Source organism: Suricata suricatta, chromosome 8 (genome assembly GCF_006229205.1).
Source record: "Suricata suricatta isolate VVHF042 chromosome 8, meerkat_22Aug2017_6uvM2_HiC, whole genome shotgun sequence".
Taxonomy (NCBI): Eukaryota; Metazoa; Chordata; class Mammalia; order Carnivora; family Herpestidae; genus Suricata; species Suricata suricatta.
Genome location: NC_043707.1, coordinates 48356233 through 48378574, shown reverse-complemented (window position 1 = coordinate 48378574; position 22342 = coordinate 48356233). Strand labels below are relative to the sequence as shown.

Below are 22342 nucleotides of genomic sequence, written 5' to 3'. Positions count from 1 at the left end.
TTTATTTGCCTGTATCATTGATTTTCAAGTTGGATGGTAGGATATTAGTAATTCAAAATCATTTGGCAAACATTTAAGAAAAAAACTTTTAACATTCATTTTTGAAAGAGAGAGACAGAATGCAAGTGGGGGAGGGACAAAGAGGGGGACACAGAATCAGAAGCAGGCTCCTGGCTCTGAACTGTCAGCACAGAGCCCAATATGGGGCTCGAACTCGTGAACCATGACCTGAGCCAAAGTTGGATGCTCAACCAACTGAGCCACCCAGGCACCGCTGGGGAACATTTTAAAAATACATAGTACCTGAAATTTTGATGAGCCCAGCCATGTGTATTTTGAAAAAGCTGCCCAGGAATTTCTTACATTCTACTCATCCCTCCCCATCCCTTCCCCCTCCTCCATCTGTTGTTAATAACCAGGGTTCTGTCTATACAGTCATATTATAATAATCGTGTAGACTCCCCACTTTTGTTGCCAATAAGAGAAGCACTTTTTTTTTTTAAGTTTATGCATTTATTTTCAGAAAGAGCACGTGCAAGCAGCAGAGGGCAGAGAAAGGGAGGGAGAGAATCCCAAGCCAATGCCTTGCTGTCAGTGCAGAGCCTGATGTGGGGCTGGAACTCAAGAATGGAGAGATCATGACCTGAGCCAAAATCAAGAGCAGGCTGTTTAACTGACAGGGCCACCCGGTGCCCTGAGGAGTACTTGTTTCTTATCGCTACTCTTCAAAAACATAGTCTTGTCCCTTAAGTTTTCCATTTGGTTCAGTAAACATTTTTAGTTTAACAAATGTTTTTGAGCACCTACTCCGTGCCCAGTGCTTTGCCAGTCACATGGTGTTCAAAACTGATTAGGTCTTGCCGTTCAGAATTCACATTCTGGGGACGCCTGGGTGGCTCAATCAGTTGAACATCAGATTTCAGCTCAGGTCATGATCTCACAGTTCATGAGTTCAAGCCCCACGTCCTGCTCACTGTCAGCACAGAACCTGCTTCAGATCATCTGTCCTCCTTTCCCTCTGTCCTTCCACCACTCGTGCTCGCTCGCTCTCTCTCTCTCTCTCTCAAAAATGAACAAATGTTAAAAAAAGAAAGTTCTATTCTGATATAGGAAATTAATGGTTGCCATATACGGTGTTAGATGCCATCCTCAGAGAGCAGTTAACTGTGCAGAGGGCGGACCAGGTGTGAATCCCAGCTGTGTAACCTTGGATGAGCTCCCTAAACTCTTTGTGCCTTTGTGGCTTTATCTATGAAATAGGAATAAGAATCGTACTTACCTCTGAAGGTGGTTCTAAGCACACAAGTTAGTATGTATAAAGTGCTTACAGTGGTACCTGGCAAATGGTGGCCAATAAATACTAGCTTTCCTTGTTATTTATAGAGATGTACATGTTGTATTAATAGAGATGTACTAATAGGTGGCCTACAGAAGGAGGTGCTCACCTCTCCTTTGGTGGAGAAGGTCAAGGACGCAGAGGAATTTTCAAAGCAGAGGACACATTAGAAGTGGATCTTAAAGTGTCAGGAGGGTTAAATCAGACAGGTGGGAATCTTAGAGGAGCAAGAAGGCATACAGGTAGAAGGAACAGAAGGTATGAAACCACAGGTACATGAAATGATGGTCTAGGGCCACAGAACAGAGGGGAGAGGCTAGCACAGAGAGACTTGTGGGGAACTAACAAGAGAGGAGGCTGTAGGGAGAGGCAGCCAGGAGAAGACATGAATTTCAAAAAGAAGTTGAGTGTTTGTGGCCCATGTTGCTGAAAAGTCAAGAAAGGTGGAAATTGAAAAGCGAGTAACAATGTGGATGTCATCTGTCACTCTAGCAAGAGCAAGTGGAAAAGAAGTAAAAATGCAGTAGAATAAAGATGGAATGGTGGGTGACCAAGTAGAGACAGTGGGAATAGTCAACTATTTTCATAGCTTCGACTGAAAGGGGGTAAACAGAGGAAACTAACTGGAGACAAACATGAATCCCCATTGCACACAAGAGACTTTCGTAGAGATAAGCCTTTTGCTGAGAACCATAGTGAGTGTCAAGCCAGAATTTGCACCTCGTTTTACGAAGTTTAAATTCAGAGTTCTTTGTAGTATAACATACAGTTCCTAAGTGCCCACACCTTCATAGCACACGTCAAGGGAGATCTTCTCTGTCACTAAACTCTAAGCTCCTTGAGGGCAGGTGCCGTGCCTGTGTTATTAAGTTGGATAACCAGACTCTCTCCTCTGAGCTGGGCATTAAAAGAATAATGACTCAGCTTTTGTCTTTCAGGCACTCGCAATTTAGGCAGGGAACTAGACACGTAATTTAGTACAGTATAACAACAGACATAAACAAAAATGAGAGTTGGAACAAAGGGGAGACAAATTAAATCTGACTATGGGAAGGGCAAGAAAAGCTTCCTAGAGGGGATAGAAGTTCTGGAAGAATGATGGCTAATATTCATTGAGATACTGGGTCAGATGCTCAGTTGGACGCTTTTGTACATCTTCTCATCTATGACTCAAAATATCTCTGCAAGGTTATTAATATTATGGGCCCTATTCAGATGCCTTGATGGGATCTTACAATTGTCTGATGCATCCATTCCAAGGAGATGCTCGCCACGGGAGAAATACGTTTGTAAGCCTCCTTTAGACAGCGTGTGTGTGTGTGTGTGTGTGTGTGTGTGTGTGTATGTGTGTGTGTGTATGTGGTCATCTGCATTTATTGAGCACTTACTGTTTGCCAGGCCTTATTGCCTGTGCTTTTGATGCTTTACCTAGTTCAATCCCTATAACAATCCCATGAATTAGGTACTATATTCCTATTTTTAATTTTTTTTCAAATTTTATTTTTGAAAGAGAGAGAGGGAAGGGGAGGGGAAGAGAGAGGGAAACACAGAATCCAAAGTAGGCTTCAGGCTCTGAGCTGTCAGCACAGAGTCCAACACGGGGCTCGAACCCACCAACTGTGAAATTACGATCTGAGCCAAAGTAGGATGCTCAACCAACTGAGCCTCCCAGGCGCCCCCTATATTCCTATTTTATGGATGCAGCAACTGAGACTGAGGGTCAAATAACATTCCAAGATCACTCAACTGAATCACACAGCTTGGATTTAAAATCAGAATTTTTAATAAATTCTGATCCAGATCCCAATAGAATTTGGTTGTGGATGGAACATAATAGAAAGAGCTTTCTAAAAATAATAGTAATGTTCAATTTGGAGAGTAAAGGTTGGCAATAACAAGAGAAAACAATATAAAACAGGATTTTTAGAATCAAAAACAGTTTCCTTTTGCATTTCTTATTCTCACTTTTCGGTGTTTAATTCTGATCTAATTCTGACCAACTTTTCAAAGGTTTTGATTGTTTTATTAATACTTTTTGAAATTAGGTGTTAGCCAGAACCCTTTAATGTTTGCACATCTTGATCTATCCATTATATGCAGATTTTCTAGTTTCACCCTCAGAAGCCAGTCTTACTCCACCATTGATGAGGACTAGAGCAGGAGACAGCTAACCAGAAAAATCATAATATTTGAAATATCCCCATTAAAAAATGAGAGAGGTACCTTTTATCAGATGTTGTCCTCAGTAGCCCAAGTACTTGGCCATTAAACAAATGATCTTGTCTGTAATCTGGTAGAGGACACTGATAGGCAGTCATAATCAACTTCCATGACTGAATGGGCTTTGGACATGTCAAATAATTGTTTTAAGTAATTTTTTGTTGAGAGACCGGTTGCTAGTCTGAATGTCAGAGGCTCAGCAGGAGCTCAGCAGTCCACAGAGGTCAGCACAAGCAGGCTGCCCGGCCGAACTCTGAGAAGCCTCCTGAAATAGCATCTACTGTGGCGAATGCCCTGTTGTCTGGTCTTCCACTTTGAGAAGCCCAAAATGGCTGATTTTCCTCCCTCCCTCCCTCCCTTCCTCCCTCCTTTCCTTCCTTCCTTCCTTCCTTCCTTCTCCTTTTCTCCTCCTTTTCTTTCTTCTTTCCTTTCTCTTTTCTCTCTTTTCTTCCTTTCCTTCCTTTCTTCCTTCCTTCCCCCTTCCCTTTTCCTTTTCCCTTTCCTTTCCTTTCCATCTTTCATGTCAAGTGCTTTCACTTGTAAGAAATCAGCAACACTGGAAAGAACATGTCAAATAAAGTAGACCTACTCCCATGCCAAGCCTGCCTTTATCAGTGTTTTCAGGGCAATCCTGTCTCTGGAGGGAGCCTGCGCGGTCTATGATACTCTATGAGGCAGCCCCAAAGATTACCCTTTTCTATCTGACAGCGAACTTTAATGCATGTCTCTTAGAACCCTTTGTAAGAGGGGCACTAGCAGCTGTATATAAATGACTCTCGGCTCCTTACTAGTGCTGAGGGTGAGCTATTCTGAAGCGAGTCACCTTTGCTAATTTAAGTCCTTAAGGAAATGAGCATCAGTACCACGGTGAGATTCCACTCGTGCCCACTAGAACTGCTAGAATCAGAAAGCCCACAAAAACAAGTGTTAGCAACGCAGCAGAGAAATTGGAACCCTCGTACATGCTGGTGGAAATACAGAAATGTGCAGGGTCTTTGGAAAAGTGTGGCAATTTTTCAAAATGTTTAAGTTACTCTGTGTTTATGGCAATGACTGCACTCCAGTCCTAGGATATATGTAAGAGGACTGAAAATAGGTACCCACACAACGCCTTGTACACGAGCAGTCATAACGACATTATTCATAATGGCCAAAGAGTGGAAACAACCCAAATGTCCATAAACTGAAAAATGGGTGAGTAAAATGTGATACGTCTCTACAGTGGACTATTATTTGGCAACAAAAAGGAATAAAGTGCTAGCACATGCTAAAACTCACAGATGAACCTCAAAAACATTATGTCCAATGAAAGAAATCATTCAAAAGACCACATATTTTATGAGTCCATTTATATGAAATGTCCACTTTGGGCAAAGCTGTAGACAGAAAGTAGATTAGTGATTGCTAAACACTAGGGTGTGAGCACAGGTTCGGGAGAAATGGGGAGTGGCCGCAACAGGCATGGGGATTTCTTTGGGGGGGGGGCGGATTTCCTAAAATTAGGTGGTGGTGATGGGTGTACAACATTGACTTGTACACTTTAAATGGCTGAGTTCCACCATATGTGATTATATCTCAATAAAACTATTAAATATTTGGCATAAAATGTTAGACTATCTTTTCCAAAGTTAACATAAGCAATGCTTTGTAAGCCCTTATTCTGCACAATTTGACCCTTCCGCAGTTCTCAAATGTGCCCTAAAAGCAGCCATGGTCAAGCAGACGAGGGAAGAGAGAAGGGTGGTGTTCTTTGAAGATATGAATCGCTTTTAGTTTTAGGATCATCTGTGAAAACCTCTAAAAATAGGCTTTCTGATGGAACTGTGTTTTCTTCCTACAGTATGTACTAAACATGAGTAAAAGGGAAAGAAATGTGAAGCTATTTACTCATAGGTCAGGGATTCGTGCCTTCACATCAGATACAAATTGAAGGCTATAGAAAGCCTGAGTTGTGAATTATAAAAAGTTATCAGTATATTCTTTTTCTTAAGTTTGTGACAGTTGACTTCATCTTCCTAGAATAATGTTTTCTCAGTGGAGCTAAGTAGATGCTCATTTAAATGAAATGTACAGCTGAATGGTGTCCAAGACTTTAAGGAATTTAATAATATAGGTGGTACCTCAGGTATATCATTTGGACTTCATAAGAAGGACTCTTTGGGATGAGAAAAAGTACAAACAAATAGGGCAGTGAGGGGTTTTTACCTTTCATATAACAAAGAGGAGTCCTATAAAAGAGAAATGAATAATTGGCTAAGTTTTTTTTCAAGTGATTTGTAGTTCATTTAAATTCTGTTTCATAATAGTAGATTGTCTCTAATGTGCTTTCCTTGATGGTTTCTTATACTTAAAATTATATAGGCTATCTTAAAAGTTGACTTTGAGGGCTATGTTCATTGTAATTATTTTCGTTCTCAAACCCATTTCCCATTTTGGTACAGATATGGAAAAATCCCACTTCACTCGAGATCCATCACAGCTGAGAGGCATCCTTATTCGAGCATCATTGAAGAAGAGCACAATGGGATTTGGTTTTACCATTATTGGTGGAGATAGGCCTGATGAGTTCCTGCAAGTGAAAAATGTGCTGAAAGATGGCCCTGCAGCTCAAGACGGGAAAATTGCACCAGGTAGCAAATTTTTCAGAATTGTAATGACTGTCGATAAAGACTATGGTGAAAAGGTTTTGTTTATATGTATATTTATAAAACTTACGCATAATAAATATATTTTGCATAGGTTATAACTCTGTGTATACATACATACACACACCATACATATATATATATATATATATATATATATATATATATATATTAGAGAGAAAGAAAATTATACAACTGGGAGGGAGGATTCCTGTATTAAAATAGTTCATCCTCTAAATTAAGTGCTTACTAATTTTGAGGGAGGGCCGTTTTTTACAAGTGCAGACTTGGAAAAAATATATTAAATGTCTTAATTTTTTGAGTAATTTGTATCACCTCGATATAGCTCTTTGTGCTAAGATATTTATTAATCATCTCAGAAAACTGGTTGTTTTTCTTTGATGATGTAAGGTACTTTTGGAACTATTTAATATTTACCTATAATCTTTTGGGAAAATGATCCATTGTGATGTTTATGGTGATACGGGACAAATCATGTCCCACAGTTTGTTTTGTTTGATTTGGTTTGGTTTTTGCTTCCTCAGTCTTCCTGATTGTTAGTAAAATTAAACTCCTTTGTTAAGAGTTATAGACGCAGGGGCCTCTGGGTGGCTCAGTCGGTTGAGTATCCGACTTCTGCTCAGGTCATGATCTCACGGTTCATGGGTTCAAGCCCCGCATTGGGCTGTATGCTGACAGCCCAGAGCCGGGAGCCTGTCTTCAGATTCTATGTCTCCCTCTCTCTCTGCCCCTCCCTTGTTCATGCACTGTCTCTCAAAAATAAATAAATGTAAAAAAATTTTTTCTAAATTATAGATGTGAAACTACCGTTTTTACACAGCTATATAAATTTGTCTTTTATATAGTTTTCCCAAAACCTTTACTTAGTAATTGTTAGATATTTTTGTATGGCTGACAGTTTTTATGACTGAGGGGGGTTAGAGGAAGATCAAGACCAGTTACAATTGTGGGGGGGGTTAAGCACTTTTTTCCCCCCAAGATTTTCCTGTGCCACTGAGGTTGCTTCTTGTACCATTGCCTGGACTTTTCTGGTATTTCATATACCATGCAAGTAAGTCCCCCGTTTGGACAGTTCATTCCTCATAGTACTTCTGATGGCATATATCAACTTGTTTTCAACTACGATATGTCATCTCTCATATTATGCTTTCCCATTTAAGTGATAGAGACGTAAAACAAGAAATAATAATCAAAAGTTATATTTATAAGGAAAGCTATTTTTGCTCTTCTTTATTTGTAAGAATAATAAACTCTAGAGATTAAAATTAATAGTAAAAAATTTTAAGCCTCTCAGTCTTGGCTTTTTTTAACATTTTGTCCATAACACACGTTTTGTAGCTGTTGTATAATACAGATGCAGATATTTCAAAAGCTGATGTCTAATTTGCAGAGCAATAGAATACTTCGCATGAACATTCTGGAAACTTTTACCAGGGAAGGAACGGTCAGAACTTTGTTTCTTATTAGTCTAATTATTTCTGTGTCTTCACAGATTATGAAACAAATCTCTGCACACTCACACTTGTTTTTAAAAATACCATTTGTGTTGATTTTTATAAGTCTGCATGCAATCAGAACAAATTAAAGCACCTTTACTTGGCAATAACCTTTTAAATAATCGTATTCAAATAAAAACAGCAAATGGATGAGACATTAGAGGACAGATTTTAAAAGTTAAGCCTGCGTTAAAAAAGAAAAAAACTCCCCACTGATGAATGTCAAGTAGCAACGATTCTGCCACAAAGTGGTCGGGACAGTGTGAATCAGGGAAAAGCAAAACCTACTTTTACGAGAATTAGCTTAGTGGACTTTTCAGTGTCTTAAATAATAACGTTCTTTGCTTGTGCTGAATTTTCTTGTCGCATGTTTCTCCTTTTGAAATCTGAGTACAATAAATGGAAAATCTCTATAAAAAGGGATGCTAAAGGAAATACATTTATAACTTCACATTATTCACCTCTTCGGCCCTACATTTTTCAAACTAGAATGAATGGTTAACTACCTTGTAATTAACGGCCCCTTGAGATGAAGAAATAAGGTGGTATTTAAAGATCGCCTGTTTATAGGAGTAGTTAATGGAGTTATTTGGTCCTTTTCCACGTACTGAATATCTACTCCGTGCCTAGCTTTGTGTGGCTGCCTAGGTGTGACTCAGAGGATATACCAACAAGGACAGTGTGAATTTACAGTTATTTTTCAAATGATTCCCTTGAGCTTGAGGTCATAACTCTTTGCTGCAAAGATAATTAAGGTTTTATGCATTCATATCCCTTTTCGAGGAGAACCACAGAAGGGAGGATGACGTGGCTGTGTTCAAAATCTATCTTTTCAGCAGTTGATGAATAATAAGAGGGCTCCAGCATTCAGATTTAAACGATAACATTATTTTTGTTCCTCCCCCAGCAGAAAATTAACTTACTTTGGTGGTTTTACTGTTTTGAACGTGATTGTGTCTTAACAGGTGACGTTATTGTAGATATCAATGGCAACTGCGTCCTCGGTCACACCCATGCAGATGTTGTCCAGATGTTTCAGTTGGTACCTGTCAGTCAGTACGTAAACCTCACTTTATGTCGTGGCTATCCACTCCCCGATGACAATGAAGATCCCGTTGTGGACATTGTTGCTGCTACGCCTGTCATCAACGGACAGTCATTGACCAAGGGAGAGACTGGCGTGAATACTCAGGACTTTAAGTCAGGAGCAGTGGCTCTGGACCAGAATGGAAAGCCGGGACACGCCTTGATCAGTGACCGTCTCAATGGACCATCAGATCCGAGCGAGCAGAGAGCGTCGATGGCATCATCGGGCAGCTCCCAGCCAGAACTAGTGACTGTCCCTCTGATAAAGGGCCCTAAAGGCTTTGGGTTTGCAATTGCTGACAGCCCAACAGGACAGAAAGTCAAAATGATATTGGATAGTCAGTGGTGTCAAGGCCTACAGAAGGGGGATATAATTAAGGAGATTTACCATCAAAATGTGCAGAATCTAACACATCTCCAAGTGGTAGAGGTGCTAAAGCAGTTTCCAGTAGGTGCAGATGTACCATTGCTAATCTCAAGAGGAGGTGAGTAAAAGCGCAAGGAAAACTCTTCGTTGTTCATGCATTTATACCTATTAATCGTTCTTCCTTCCAGGGCAGAATCCCTCTTTCCTAGCAGACTGAACTGGTAATTAGTGTGCATTTTCCTTACGGTTCTGTCTGGCTGCCTCCGTAAGCAGTATCTTCTGCAGCAGTTTTTCTAGTTATTAGTGGTTTCATTCGTGCCCATTATGGATTTCCTTCCCTCCGTATTCTCTTTAAAAATCTGATTTACAGCGTTAGCAATGAGAGAGAGTCACAGCATTATGCTACCTCAAATGAAATAGATCCTTTTCGTTTCATTTTCTCTGTTGATGACAGTAATAGAAATTGACGCTTTCAACCAGTGGTGCTTCATCTGGACCTCTGTAATGTACTGAAGATGTTTTGAAAGAGCTAGCCTGTGAATAAGCAGAATGTTGGATGGTTGTGTTAATCTGTTCTGTAAAAGCAATCATGATAGCTGGTGCTCACAAGGCTTTTATCTTAAGCTTTAGTGTCTGTCCGTAAATGTTAATTAAATCCCACAGTACTCATGTGAGAGAAACATAATTTTTATTTTCCAAGGTCATCAGCTGACTTGAACTGCTTGCAGACCTAAATCCAGTTCTGAGGACTAATCATAAAGTTGGCTTTTGATGGGCTTTCGCAAATCCATACCGATGAATGACTAGTGTTTTAAAGAATAAAATTTAGCCCTTCACACTTCTCTCTCTGGCTTTATTTTTCATTTTTGAGGCAAATGAGCAGTTGAAATGCCTTGGGATGTGGTTCATTATTCTCATTTCTTTGAACTATTTTTGCTTCTTCTCCGGGTGATATGGTAGAATGTGCTCAGAGCAGGGGAAGATGCCTTTGTCAGTGCTGGAGAGTCATCCAGGGTTCCAACAACTAGAACAAAGAGACCAGGGTTTGGTGTCAGACAGGACTGATACCAGTTTCCACCCTTGCTACCTGTCGGTTCTATGGTATAAGGAAGTAATATAATCTATTCGAGTCTTTGCTTACCCGGTCTATAGTAACATTTATGCCTTAGGATTGACATAACAACGAAATGAGAGACTGTATGTACAATGCCTGGCACCTGGAAGGTGTCGGCCATAGAATTTACTAGCCCACTACAAGTTGAAGCTAGTTTTATCATAAACATGAGCAGTACTTGTGATCTGGGAATGCTTCCTCTGTTTTTAAAATTTGGCTCATTTTTTTTAAGGTCCTCCTTCACCAACTAAAACTGCCAAAATGGTGAGTATACAGTGGTCCTCAAATCCTTCTTCCCAACACAGCAAGAGAGATGCCGTGTTGCCCTCCGTAAGAGCAGCCTCTGTGGTGGCAGTTACCGACTGGGAGGAGCGAGGAGGCGCTGTGCCCCGGGCCTGTGTCGGGAGCTCTGGGGAAGCGTGTGAGTCAGGAGGTGGGCTTTCCCCGCTAAGTATTTCTGTCGAGGGAATACCGGAGGCCCATCTTCCCAACAGCCCTGTCCTCTAAATGGTAAACCGTGAACCCACTCAAGTGCCCACTGTGAGGTCCTTCTCTCTTTGCCTCTCCGAGGAGCAAGGGTAAGAAGTAGCTGAATGTTAGGGTAGATCATAAAAGCAGTTGCATCGTCTCCCTGATGCCCGAAGGGAGGTGGGGGCTCATATCATTTCGTGGGAACCGCAAATACCCATATTTAGAGAACCTTCTTATGGACTAAATGAGACTTTCTAGAGTAATTGTGGCCTCAGTGCTCAATCTGCTTGATATCAAAGTGATAGGCTGTCAGACTTGAAATCGCATTTTCTCTGGCATTCTTCTGAATAACTGAGTAGCCTATTTCAGGACCTGTATTGCAAATAAGACCTAAAAAAAAGGGTACAGCAAACAGTGCCAGGAAAGAAAATGTGCTAGGTGCAGACGTGTAGCTGCCAGAATACCCGCAATTATATGGGTGTGGATATAGAGACAATTCTGTATAAAATCCTGATTTAGTTCTGCTTTGCTTGATTGGGAGTCCGTCCACTCCCAACTGAAAGACGGTCTTCTGGAACCGTAAACCACAGGCTTAAAGGAGAGACCATCAGACAGAAAATGCATTCATTTCTTTCTAGTCCACCGAATAGGACCCGCTACAAATTTGCTGTTTTATGGATCAAAAGGAAAGAAACAGTCTGCATTTTCATAGACTGTACCACTTACAGCCAGTGTGGACAGAAATGCTTTCTGCCTACCTAGTTAAAATTGCACTGCGTTTTCCTACGTTTCTCTGGTTCCTCGAGTCCTTGTTTTTAACTTCTGTGCCACCAGTCTGTTTCATAATAGATGCCAGCGTAGCCAGGGTGACCCTGATGCTTTCTAACTGATGACCTTGCACTGCTCTGACAGATTCCTGGGACGTAGGGGAGGGAGAGGGAGGAGGCCGGGCTTGCCTTCTGACCGGGTCTGGTCAGTGAAGGGTGCCCTCTGGGACAGCACTTGTAGCGACTGTCCTCACCCCGCTCCCTGATAAGCTGCCCTGCTCCTGCATCCTCGTCAGCACTGGTTTGCCACAAACATCTATACTCTGCCTCCCCCCACACCCCACACGGGCTATGTTCTCAAAAACACATTTATTTTCTTTGGCTATTTATTGGATCTCATTTTAAAAATTTTATTGAATCATTTTGCCTGGCTGTTATTCTGAAGAAGTTTACCAAAATGGGAGAAATAGGAGAACATGCACCTGTTTTCCCTTGCTGGATTGCAGGCATGTGGCGCGTGTCTCCTGCATGTTTGAACTGGCCCTGCAGGGTATCTGTAGTATCCTCTTTGTCACCTGAGTTACAGTTACTGCTTCCTATTCCATCCTCTGAGAAAGAAGGTGTTTCATACACCTTCACGGGGAATTAAGGGGGCGGGGGGGCGCTCCGGACCCCCAAGAAGGTCCTCCCTCGGGGCCTCCCTCTCCCCCGTCAGTGCTGCCGTGTGTCCCTGTGACCATCTTCTGCAGTCCGGGTCTTGGTGGTGGAGAAAAGGGCAAGGTCATGTCAACACAGGCCTAACGCAGGCCTTCGTTGACATCATTATAAATTTTTTCTAATTTAAGTAAAATACGCTTTAGCCAAGTGGCACGGCTTTGGCGGTGAATTCTTACAAGACTGCAAATATGCTACGGCTTTGACGCTGCCACCTCCTCACCTCTAATCAGGCCACATACCCGGTTCACATGATAGTCTGGTGAACTAATCGGCCATCTGGTTTTAAAACATACTAAGTATGGCCCTTTTCCATTTCAGAAAACAGATAAGAAGGAAAATTCAGGAAGCTTGGAGGCCGTAAATGAGCCCATTCCCCAGCCAATGCCTTTTCCACCCAGCATTATCAGGTCAGGATCCCCGAAATTGGATCCTTCTGAGGTCTACCTGAAATCTAAGACCTTATATGAAGATAAACGTAAGTAGTTGTGGAATATTTCAGGAGAGCATGTGGGAAAATAAATTTGAATTTTCTTAAACTGGGACCTTTCTGTCTTTCAAAGCCATGCTGAAAAGTTATTCCTTCATTCCCATGTTCATACGACTCTGGGCTGCTTTTATTTATATTCAACACCCATTCATTCGCTTTTTGTCCCAAAAACCAGGGATTAAGTGCCTGTGACGTATCTCACACATAGTAGGTGATAGGAATACAGAGATGAACAAGCCATATGCTCTGCACCCCAAAATGATAATTAAACTTAAATGGAAAATAAATGAGTACAAAGAAGCCTCACAACCATCCAAAGAAGGAAACAGCCCATTTTATCGCTGCGGGCAGCAGGAAGTGTCAGATGCTGCCTCCCGTAGGAAGTTAAGCCTGAAGCAGGTCTTCAAAGATGAGGAGGTGTTCATGAGGGAAAGAAAACAGGAGTGACCTTTGCACATGGACCTTGCATGGCCTGGGTCCTGCCCGGAGCCCGGGTTGGCTGGTGCAGCTGGCACTGGAGAGCAGAGGGGGGCAGGAACAGGCTGGGGAGGGCGGAGCCCACCGTCCGGAGGGAGCGGAATGGTTGCACTGGAGGGATGACCATCATGGGCTTGTGTTTCGAAGAGCTCTTCCTGGCAGGAGTGTGAGGGATGGTGGATCAGGGCCCGTGCAGCCTGAGGAGGAAATGGGGGAATCGCGGTCAGAGGGATCCACAGAGAGAGTGCGTAAGGCACAAGTTCGTTTTTGTGCTGATTTACTTAAAATGACAAATCTTGTTCAAAGTAAAATTGCAGAATGAGTAGGTTTCGGTTTTTTAATATTTTTTTTGAAACAGATCTAAATCTACCTTGGAAATGAGGTGGAAATATCCTGCATAATTGGCTTCATAATTATTTTAACCAACTGCAGATCCTTATCCTGAACAAGCCCGGGCCACATTTGGAAAGATGAAAACCAGATGTCAGCACAGCACTGCAAAGCAATCATTTACATTAATATAACTATGGAGATTCCTCTCCTTCTGACTTCCCATCCACAGCCTGATACCTTCTAGCATTAATGTGAACTACTCAGTCCCTTTGGGCCTCCCGTATAAAGTGACTGAGTTAGGCTCAAGAGTCTTTTATCTCTAAACTTCTGTAATTCTAATAGGAATTATTTCTCAAAAGAGACTGCTTCTAAGAAACGTTATCAAGATTTACCCCATGCAGTGGCTCTGTGTTCACATAGTTCCCTGACATGTTTCTAGCAAACACTTCTTACTTTGTGAAAAACACGAATATCTTCTTGAAGATCAAATTATTTTAGTCCTGAAGTAGATTTTCCTGACTTAATATTCTGGTGAATGGGGCCTGCCCTTTCGGGACAGAATAGTGTGGGTTAAGGGCCTGGACCGTGGAAATCAAGCTAAGTTGAAATCTCCGCTGCGCCATCTACTTGCTCTCTGACACTTGGTCACATATCTTGGCCTCAATTTTCCCAGCCAGGAAGTGGGGCTGCTAATAGGTATTAGCAGTCATTTTCTTTTAAAATAATATCATTTTACACAGTTAGGCTAAGTGGATATGGAATGCTTTTCTGAAACAAAGGTATTAGTTCAGGAGTAGAATTAAGGCATTTTAATGGGCTCTCTTTTCCTAGGATTTGCCCAGATGTTAATTTAGATAATTTCCACCTATTAAATGTCAAGCTTAAATTGGATGACTCTGAATTTAATATCATGACATTGATTTGAAGGCATTAGGACTTAATGGTGGAGTAAAGCTGAGTACACAGACATAGATATTCCTAAACAATCTTGATGCACAGTTTTGTTTAGAGCTGAAAAAAAATACTCATGATTGACTTTTTTTTTTTTTTTTTGCAATAGTGGTATGCTCTTGTGTACGTTTTCACATACCAGAAAGTTCTGAGGTTATAGTTTATTGAACTCTATCATATTATCCTACTACATAATAGTTTTATTTTAACCTTTTTAAAATAAATCAAAGTATTTTATTTTCTCTATCTATCTTGGTATTTTCTGGTTTTCCTTAGCACCAAACACCAAAGACTTGGACGTTTTTCTTCGGAAGCAGGAGTCCGGGTTTGGCTTCCGGGTGCTGGGAGGAGAAGGGCCGGACCAGTCCGTAAGTTCCAGTGCAGTCCATGAACCTTTAAGTGGCTGTTTGGAAGAATGTAGTGTTTTCGTCTTATTTTTTTTTTAAATAAGATTTTGTTTTTTCTAACCGTTTCATTAACATCAGGAAGAACTGCATTTTTCTCAGTGTTGTGGTTTCTCAGGGACCTTGGTGTGACTGAGGCAGGAACTGAATGTGTCAGCTGTAAATTGGACAGTAATTAATGTCTGTATTTCACTATGGGCTTCAGTTCATTATTTTCAATGTTTATTTCCCCCTGCCTTTGTTAAACAAGGGTTACGACCTTTGCCTTCTCTCAGAAACCTCTCATCCGGCATCCCGTTTGCCACAGTCAGTCTGTCCCCTGAATGAATGCTCTGTAAACGGTGGGCGTGATCCACGCACGTCATGTCACTTGCCCTCATTAGTGGGTTGACATTTTCACGCTCAGTACCTTGCATGCCATTCCGTCTGCTCTACCTCTAAAACCAGGGAAATACAAAATGAGTCGTGTTTCTGCCCAGAAAGCATGAGGGTTATGTTTATAAAGTGTTTGAAATCGAGAAGGGTCGACATGATTCTTGCCTAAAGTTTAGAGAACAAATGGGGTGGGTTCTGTTGTTAAATCTGGCCCTAGTTTGAATAACAAAGAAGTAATGTGCTTGTGGAGTCTGAGAACATATTTATGGTTTTTCTGTATAATATAAGGAAGACATTGTGCATTAGGTGAGGAACAGTAATCTTTTAAGATGACAGGCTTCTTTCCATTTCTGGATAGAACATTTGATTTATATATTATAACTGTTCTAATTAGTCATATTGGTTATAGTGAAAAACCATCATCAGGGACAAATAAAGCTTAAGGCAGACATATGACACCTTGATTGTTCTTGGTGGAAGACATGGTCTGGTTTTAACGGTTCTTACTTTGTTAATACTCACAGGGTTGATTAAGACATTTTAAGAATTGGTCTCAAACAACTTGGGAGAAAACTTAAATGTCAGGTGTTCGCAGCTCTGACACTCGCCCAGACATTTGGGATTCTAACGGCTGGCCAGCAAAATGAGACAGATTTGTTGACCTAGATAGAAGTGGACCTCAGCCCACTCTGTTCACTTAGATTTTTACTTCTTTGAGATTTCGGAATAAGAAATGTTTCTCTGCTGTGTATACTGAATCTGTACCGATCGCCATCCGTGATGGGAATATATTACCAGTGATCCCAGTTGCTGTGAACAGCATGTAGAAAGTCTTTGCTTGACGGCATTCAATATCCCTTTTTTTTTCTTTTTTTTTACTTTTTAGTAGCTACTCCTCAGGACTGCATTTTCTGAGTTTAATGTATCTGTTTTATTCTACTGATGGAAGTGATAGTGGTACTTTTTAAATTATTAAACAGCTTCACGTTTTCTGTCTTGTTTGTATTCAACCCCAAAGATCCGGGTGGGATCACGTAGCGTGGTTATCTGAAATGGCAAATGGTCACTTTCGAAGATCTCCCCCTTCCAAAACGTTCATAGTTGAACTCCAAAAATATGTTGGTTTTCATAGTCCCGAGTCAGGATGTCCTTAACTTAGCAGTTGAGGATCACAGTAGCTCTTAATTGCCTGTAGAGACCAACCTACACTCTGTTATGTGATCAGATATACATCGGAGCCATCATTCCTCTGGGCGCAGCGGAGAGAGACGGCCGGCTCCGTGCAGCCGATGAACTGATGTGCATCGATGGGATTCCCGTTAAAGGGAAGTCACACAAGCAAGTCTTAGACCTCATGACGACGGCTGCTCGAAATGGCCACGTGCTGCTAACCGTCCGGAGGAAGATCTTCTATGGGGGTACGTGAACCTGCTCCTGCTCTGACAGGTTAAAACAGAAACAGAGAGACCTGGTCCACTTTCTGTAGGTTTTGCAGGTTACCTTATGAGGTGTGAGAGTGTATGAGATAATCCATTTGGTGCGATCCAGGACCTCTTTGGGGAAGGCCATGTAAGGCCAGAAGGATCCAGAAATGATACTATTATCAAAAAACAAATAAGTTCTGGGCCTCTCTGTGGAGATTAGATTAATGTATTGACGGATCTTGCCGGCGTGGTGTTGTAGATGGGGGTACCGGGTTAAGTCTGTTTCCTGAGATCCAGTTTTTTCCTCATACCAAGGTATCCCATTAGCTGAATATCAGAAGATTTTGGATCCTGATGAATTCTTAAATATTCAAAGAGGATAGAATGCTTCTATGGAGAAGTTTTAATATTATGTACTTTAACAAAAACACATTGATTGAGTGCTTACTATGCCTCAGATCTATGGATTCTTTTTTATTTAGTCTTTACAACACTGTGATGTAAATACTGTCCTTATTCAGTGTTACAATTACCCACAGAAAGGTTGGGAGACACAGAGCAGGTGGGTAGCAGGGCCAGGAGTAAAACAGGGAGTTTAACTATAGAGCCTGGGGTCTGTGGGGTCTGACCCATTGCACTAGGCTGTCCATGCATTTTTCGCAACAGCTTTGTGAATACCACATCGGAATTTTTAGAAGTGAATTCTTGCCACTTTTAAAAATTTTTTAAAGACAACCCTGTGGCACAAGAAGTAAGCCTCCTGGAGGTGGGGATATGTATCCATTTAGTCAACCAACCCCTGTGTCCCCAGCACATGAAAGAGTGCCTTCCTAGCACGGAGTAGACATCCGTGAACGTTTGCTGACTTGATGAATATTTGCTTTACTCTTAAAATGAGGCACTGGGTTTTTGATTGCAACATCCAAGGTAGAAGCCTGCCTGTTTTCATAAGCATCGGGCATTTAGAGACGCATGCATGTTTTTATGCAGTTTTGCCTCTCTTTGGTTATGTTGGAGTCAGAACATAACTACACATAGTAAACAGTATGATGCTCTATGAGAGGTTGGCTCCGTCCTGGAAAGCATCATGAAGAAGTTTCCTAGTGGTTGGATATTACTGGAGGCATTTCGCTAGTTCATTGTAACCATACATTTTACAGAAATAAACAATGAACCAAAAGCCCCGTTATGTTTCATTAATGAGTGGATGTTGGTGGCACTTTGTTGAAATTCTAAAACATAATCTCTGAATCATGTAGATTTTGAGCCAGAAGAGCCCTTATACATGGGCATTCCGCAGTGGCGGTGTGTTTTAGTGGTTGTTCACGATGGTTTGTATCGAATAATGGCACAAAATTTGCCTTTTTAAAAAATCAGTTAGGACTCACTTATGTCCTTCTTTCTTGAATTCTGATGTCATAATTGAGACAAAAAGGCATAATTAACTCTCCATTTGCTGGGGATCCATATGACCTGTTTCCTGCCTAGGGGAATGAGCTGTTCTCTGCTGGATAGGGGGGCAGGGATGGTGGTTAGCGCCCCTGATCTCGTCCATCAGGAAATCCGCAGTCGAGGACACGGTGCCTAAGACAAATCCCGCATTGACGGCAAATGTCTCCGCTAAGGAGGGGGGCACCTCTGCCCTGATGCTCTGGCCTTCCCGATGTCACGAGTGGTAGTCACGGCACAAAGTCCTACTTCCAGCTGATTTTAAAAGGAGGTTTACTGTGTCCATTTTCATTACCAACTTTTGTTAAAATTACTGGTCCAAATCTTGCTGGAATGAAAACAGCTTCAAGAAGAATTGGTTTACCACGAACTTTGATGGAAGCTTTGCAGCGCTCCCTTAAAATGAGAAGACACAGAATTCTTCCAGGTTCACACTTAAAGAGTATGTAAGATGCCAGACTCAGTACAGCCAGAGCTCCCATGGGTGGGGGGGGGATCGCTTTTCTATTCTAGATGTTATTCGAAACTACATTTTCTGTGAAAGGCTTAGCACCAAGACACCTGTCAACCAAAGTTATGATGTTCCAGAAATAAGTGGTCATGTCTATTGTAGAGAAACAACCTGAGGACGACAGCCCTCAAGCCTTCCTTTCAACCCAGAACGGCTCCCCCCGCCTGAACCGAGCAGAGGCCCCGGCCAGGCCTGCCCCCCAGGAGGCCTACGATGTGGTCTTGCACCGCAAAGAGAATGAAGGCTTTGGCTTCGTCATCCTCACCTCCAAGAGCAAACCGCCCCCGGGAGGTGAGCACTGCGGTCTCCCACTGTCCCCTCCTGCGATTGCAGTTCTCGGAGCCTCTTACGAATCGTGTATGAATATTGCTTTGAGAGACTTACCTTTTTAAGAACGATGAACATTTTATTGCTAGTCGGAACCAAATGTCCAGGCTTCAGGTTTATCTGTCCTCTCAGATTCCATAAAATAAGTCTGAGCAGCGTACTTTTCACCAAGATTATATTGTGGCAGTGTATTAGGGGCGTGCCCTGATAGGTTCAGTGAAAGGACCAGGGCCGAGTTGTTTTTTTTTAAATAAGGAGGCGTGGGATTTTTTTTTTTAAATCGGGAGAAACTGTGTTTGCAGAAATGAATTAAATGCTAAAAGCAGTTGAGAACAAGCAAAATAGGTTAATAGAGGAATCTTGACCCAAAAAAGTCCTTTTGTATTATTTGATAACAGTGGCCAGATTCCAGCTATAAAGGCACCTTCTTGAGTGACAAGAGACATGGCTTGTCTTTTATATAGGCTTCATTGAAAAGTAAAAATTTTGTCAGAACTCAAAAAATGAATCTAAATATCCTGGACCCCGTTTAACGGAACATCGCCCCCTGGGCAGGATGCATGTATATGCTAATTCCTTCAACAAAGGAGGAATTACCTCTGATGTGCTTGGACCCTTATGATTCAGCACATTAAATATTGCTCATAAGAAATAATCATCTTTAAATACCATTAGACGATCCACATGAATATAAGGTGAGAACCAGAATATTGAGATTTATTTTTTCTGTCAGACTTGTCTGGTAACTTTATTTTTCTAAGTCAAATAATAAAAATCTTGGAGCGCAGGAAAATGTGCTCCTGCCTCTCTGACCAGTGGATTTGATTATTTCTCGAGTAGTGAGATCCTCTTAGACTAGATGGCCCCTAAAATCTTCAGAAAAGAAGAAAACCCTTTCCAGGAGTGTTGTGAGCCAAACTCATCTGCAAACATTCTTGCTAAAATTAATGCAAGTGTGTAAAGGAAGAAGATTCTGTGACACGGATGAGTTATTACTACAGTATCAGGTCACTGCTCACTGATACTAGTTTCCATTTTCCAAAAGCAGTTGCTATGGTAACACTCAGACCTGTCACTGATGCTGTGAGGATGATTATGTGGCCTGTGCTAGAAAAATGAAAGGAAGCAGGTTTGAGGGGGATTTTATGTTGTATCACTGGAAACCAGTATTTCCCAAACCAAGTAACCATTTCCGAGAACCATATTCTTATTCTAATGCCGTACAATAATCCCACGCATTCAGAGTAATAAAAATAGTGCAGGATTAGTGCTCAGTGTCATAGATGCGAACCGCTTTTTCTACGGAACTGCCTTCTTTTCTAGGACTAGCAGGGATTCTAGTGTCCACCATAAAACAAAGCAATACAGGGGAGATCCGTAAAATAAGCTGCATTACTTAAATAGGTTTTCACATTTTTATTTGTTTATATTTAAACCAATGTGTATTGCATTTTAATGTATAGTAAGTAATTCTTTTCTTTGTGTGTATCTGTTAAAGATTTTCAAATAGTTTTACACCTATTCATTTTAGTTGTTTCTTACTGTCTTGATGGTTTTGTGGATCACAGTGCGAGAGGCTAGGTAAGAGAGTGTCGTTAAGTGTTGGGCTCTGTAATCAGACAAACTTGGATTCGGATTCCGCAGTGTCTTTTAATAGCTCTCTGATCTTGGGCAAATTACTTGCCCTCCAAGAACTCCAATTTCCTCTGTTGAGATGAGGATGATGATAACACTCCCCATCTCGTGGGAGTTCGAGGATGGAAGGAGATAATGCGTGCGAGGCCCTCAGCCTGGACCTCCAAGAGATGTTAGCTGCTACTCACACTGTTGTTACTCGCCGCCTCTTGATTTTCTTAAAACCTTTATCAGTACTTGAGTAATGAGATGGGAAAGAAAGCCCAATTAAAATGTAAGACTGAGGCAGCAGCTCACGTAGGAAATGGGTGTTTGCAGCTCATTAATTATCAACATGAATGGTAAATTAGGCCTCGGGTGTCCACGAACTTTATATAAAGTACTTGAGATGTTCAGTCATTGGCACAAAACCCGAAGTGGTACTTTCACTGAAATGCTAGTTAATAATCTCACAAAATGCTGAGCCCTGCAAGCATTTTTCTCCCATTTGCCTCTTATCGATGGAAGGGGAGGTCGGGGAGGCTTGGGTGATGAGCTTTCACTCCCAAAACCTGGGCAGCAGCCTCAGACCACGTGACAGAGAAGAAGGTGTTGAGACCAGAGCTGGCACAGGGCAAAAGGTAGGAAACTGTCAGAATAGATCACTTTATGGACCTTGTCTTGGTCCGGATTGGTATTCTGTTCACGACAGATGATTTCTTCCTTCTGATTACATGTATTCTCTGGTGACATTCATCACAAGTAGAGTTCCCGGTATCATTTCTGACACGTTACAGAAGTCAAAGATTTTCTGCAGATGACTTTTCCGAAGATCAGGGATCCGGCTCTGGCACCCTCACTGCCCTGGACCCAGCTTGTATAAATGCTAAATGAGTCTATGAGAAAAGACATCTATTTAAGATGAAAAGGACTTGGCTAGTTTCTGCTTCGCCGGTAGTTCACAGGTTTTAGTGTTTCCCTTTCTTACCATATACTTGTCAGTTCCGGTTGCAAAGGATTCTTTGAGAGGGGACATTTCCAGTACTGTCCTTTCTTTTTTTGAAAGGAGTGTTTTAAGAGCACAAAGTGATCTCAGCAGCTGGACAGGCCAGTGTGGGAGTCAGATTTAGGCCAAAGATGCATGAAGACGGATAAATTGGTCTTATGACAAATGCCTACGGACTTTGTACACCAACAGAAGCAGGGCAGGACTTATGATGTGTACTCAGTGGGGTTACCTTGAAAATATCCCAGTCCTTTGGGAGAGTGTGCAGAAGTTACCTATTAGTCTCTTTGCTATTGCTAACTGTTTTGATAGTACTGCTCTACATGCCAAGACTGTAACAATCCGACCGCTCTTACCTTTCCTCACCCAGATAACTAACCCTTCAGATTGGTCGATTCCCTTTGAGCACATTGCTCGTGGGGTGAGGAAGGAGCCGCTGAGACTTCAGAGATTCGTTCTGTTGGATGCCTTCCCACGTCTGAACACCACCCCCCCGCTTTCCGTGTGCCAAGGGGCTGAATGATTTTTTTTCTCAGGGCATCTACAAAGAACACTGTGTGTACAAGTAGATCTTTTCTAAGAAGGAGGATAAGTAAGGTATTGAGTCAGAAGGTCACCACAGGGCCCCTGTCTGGTTCACTGAGCATTTCTGAAGTGCCACCTGTGTTCTCAGTGAATCGCTCACACCGCCCAGCACGGGATGTGGGCCCAGGAGTGGCCCAGGCTGCCCTGGCGCTTTTCTAA

The 22342-nt window shown here is 41.8% G+C and overlaps 1 protein-coding gene across 1 annotated transcript in view; it reads left to right on the top strand.

The window, feature by feature from the left end:
• MAGI3 (membrane associated guanylate kinase, WW and PDZ domain containing 3) overlaps positions 1-22342 on the top strand; it is a 234503-nt gene that overhangs the window by 187852 nt on the left and 24309 nt on the right. The window contains exons 9-15 of the mRNA XM_029946187.1: positions 5998-6186; positions 8684-9289; positions 10518-10549; positions 12559-12715; positions 14765-14856; positions 16493-16685; positions 18754-18942. Coding sequence (XP_029802047.1) covers positions 5998-6186; positions 8684-9289; positions 10518-10549; positions 12559-12715; positions 14765-14856; positions 16493-16685; positions 18754-18942 — 1458 coding nt within the window. The remainder of the gene's footprint in view (positions 1-5997; positions 6187-8683; positions 9290-10517; positions 10550-12558; positions 12716-14764; positions 14857-16492; positions 16686-18753; positions 18943-22342) is intronic.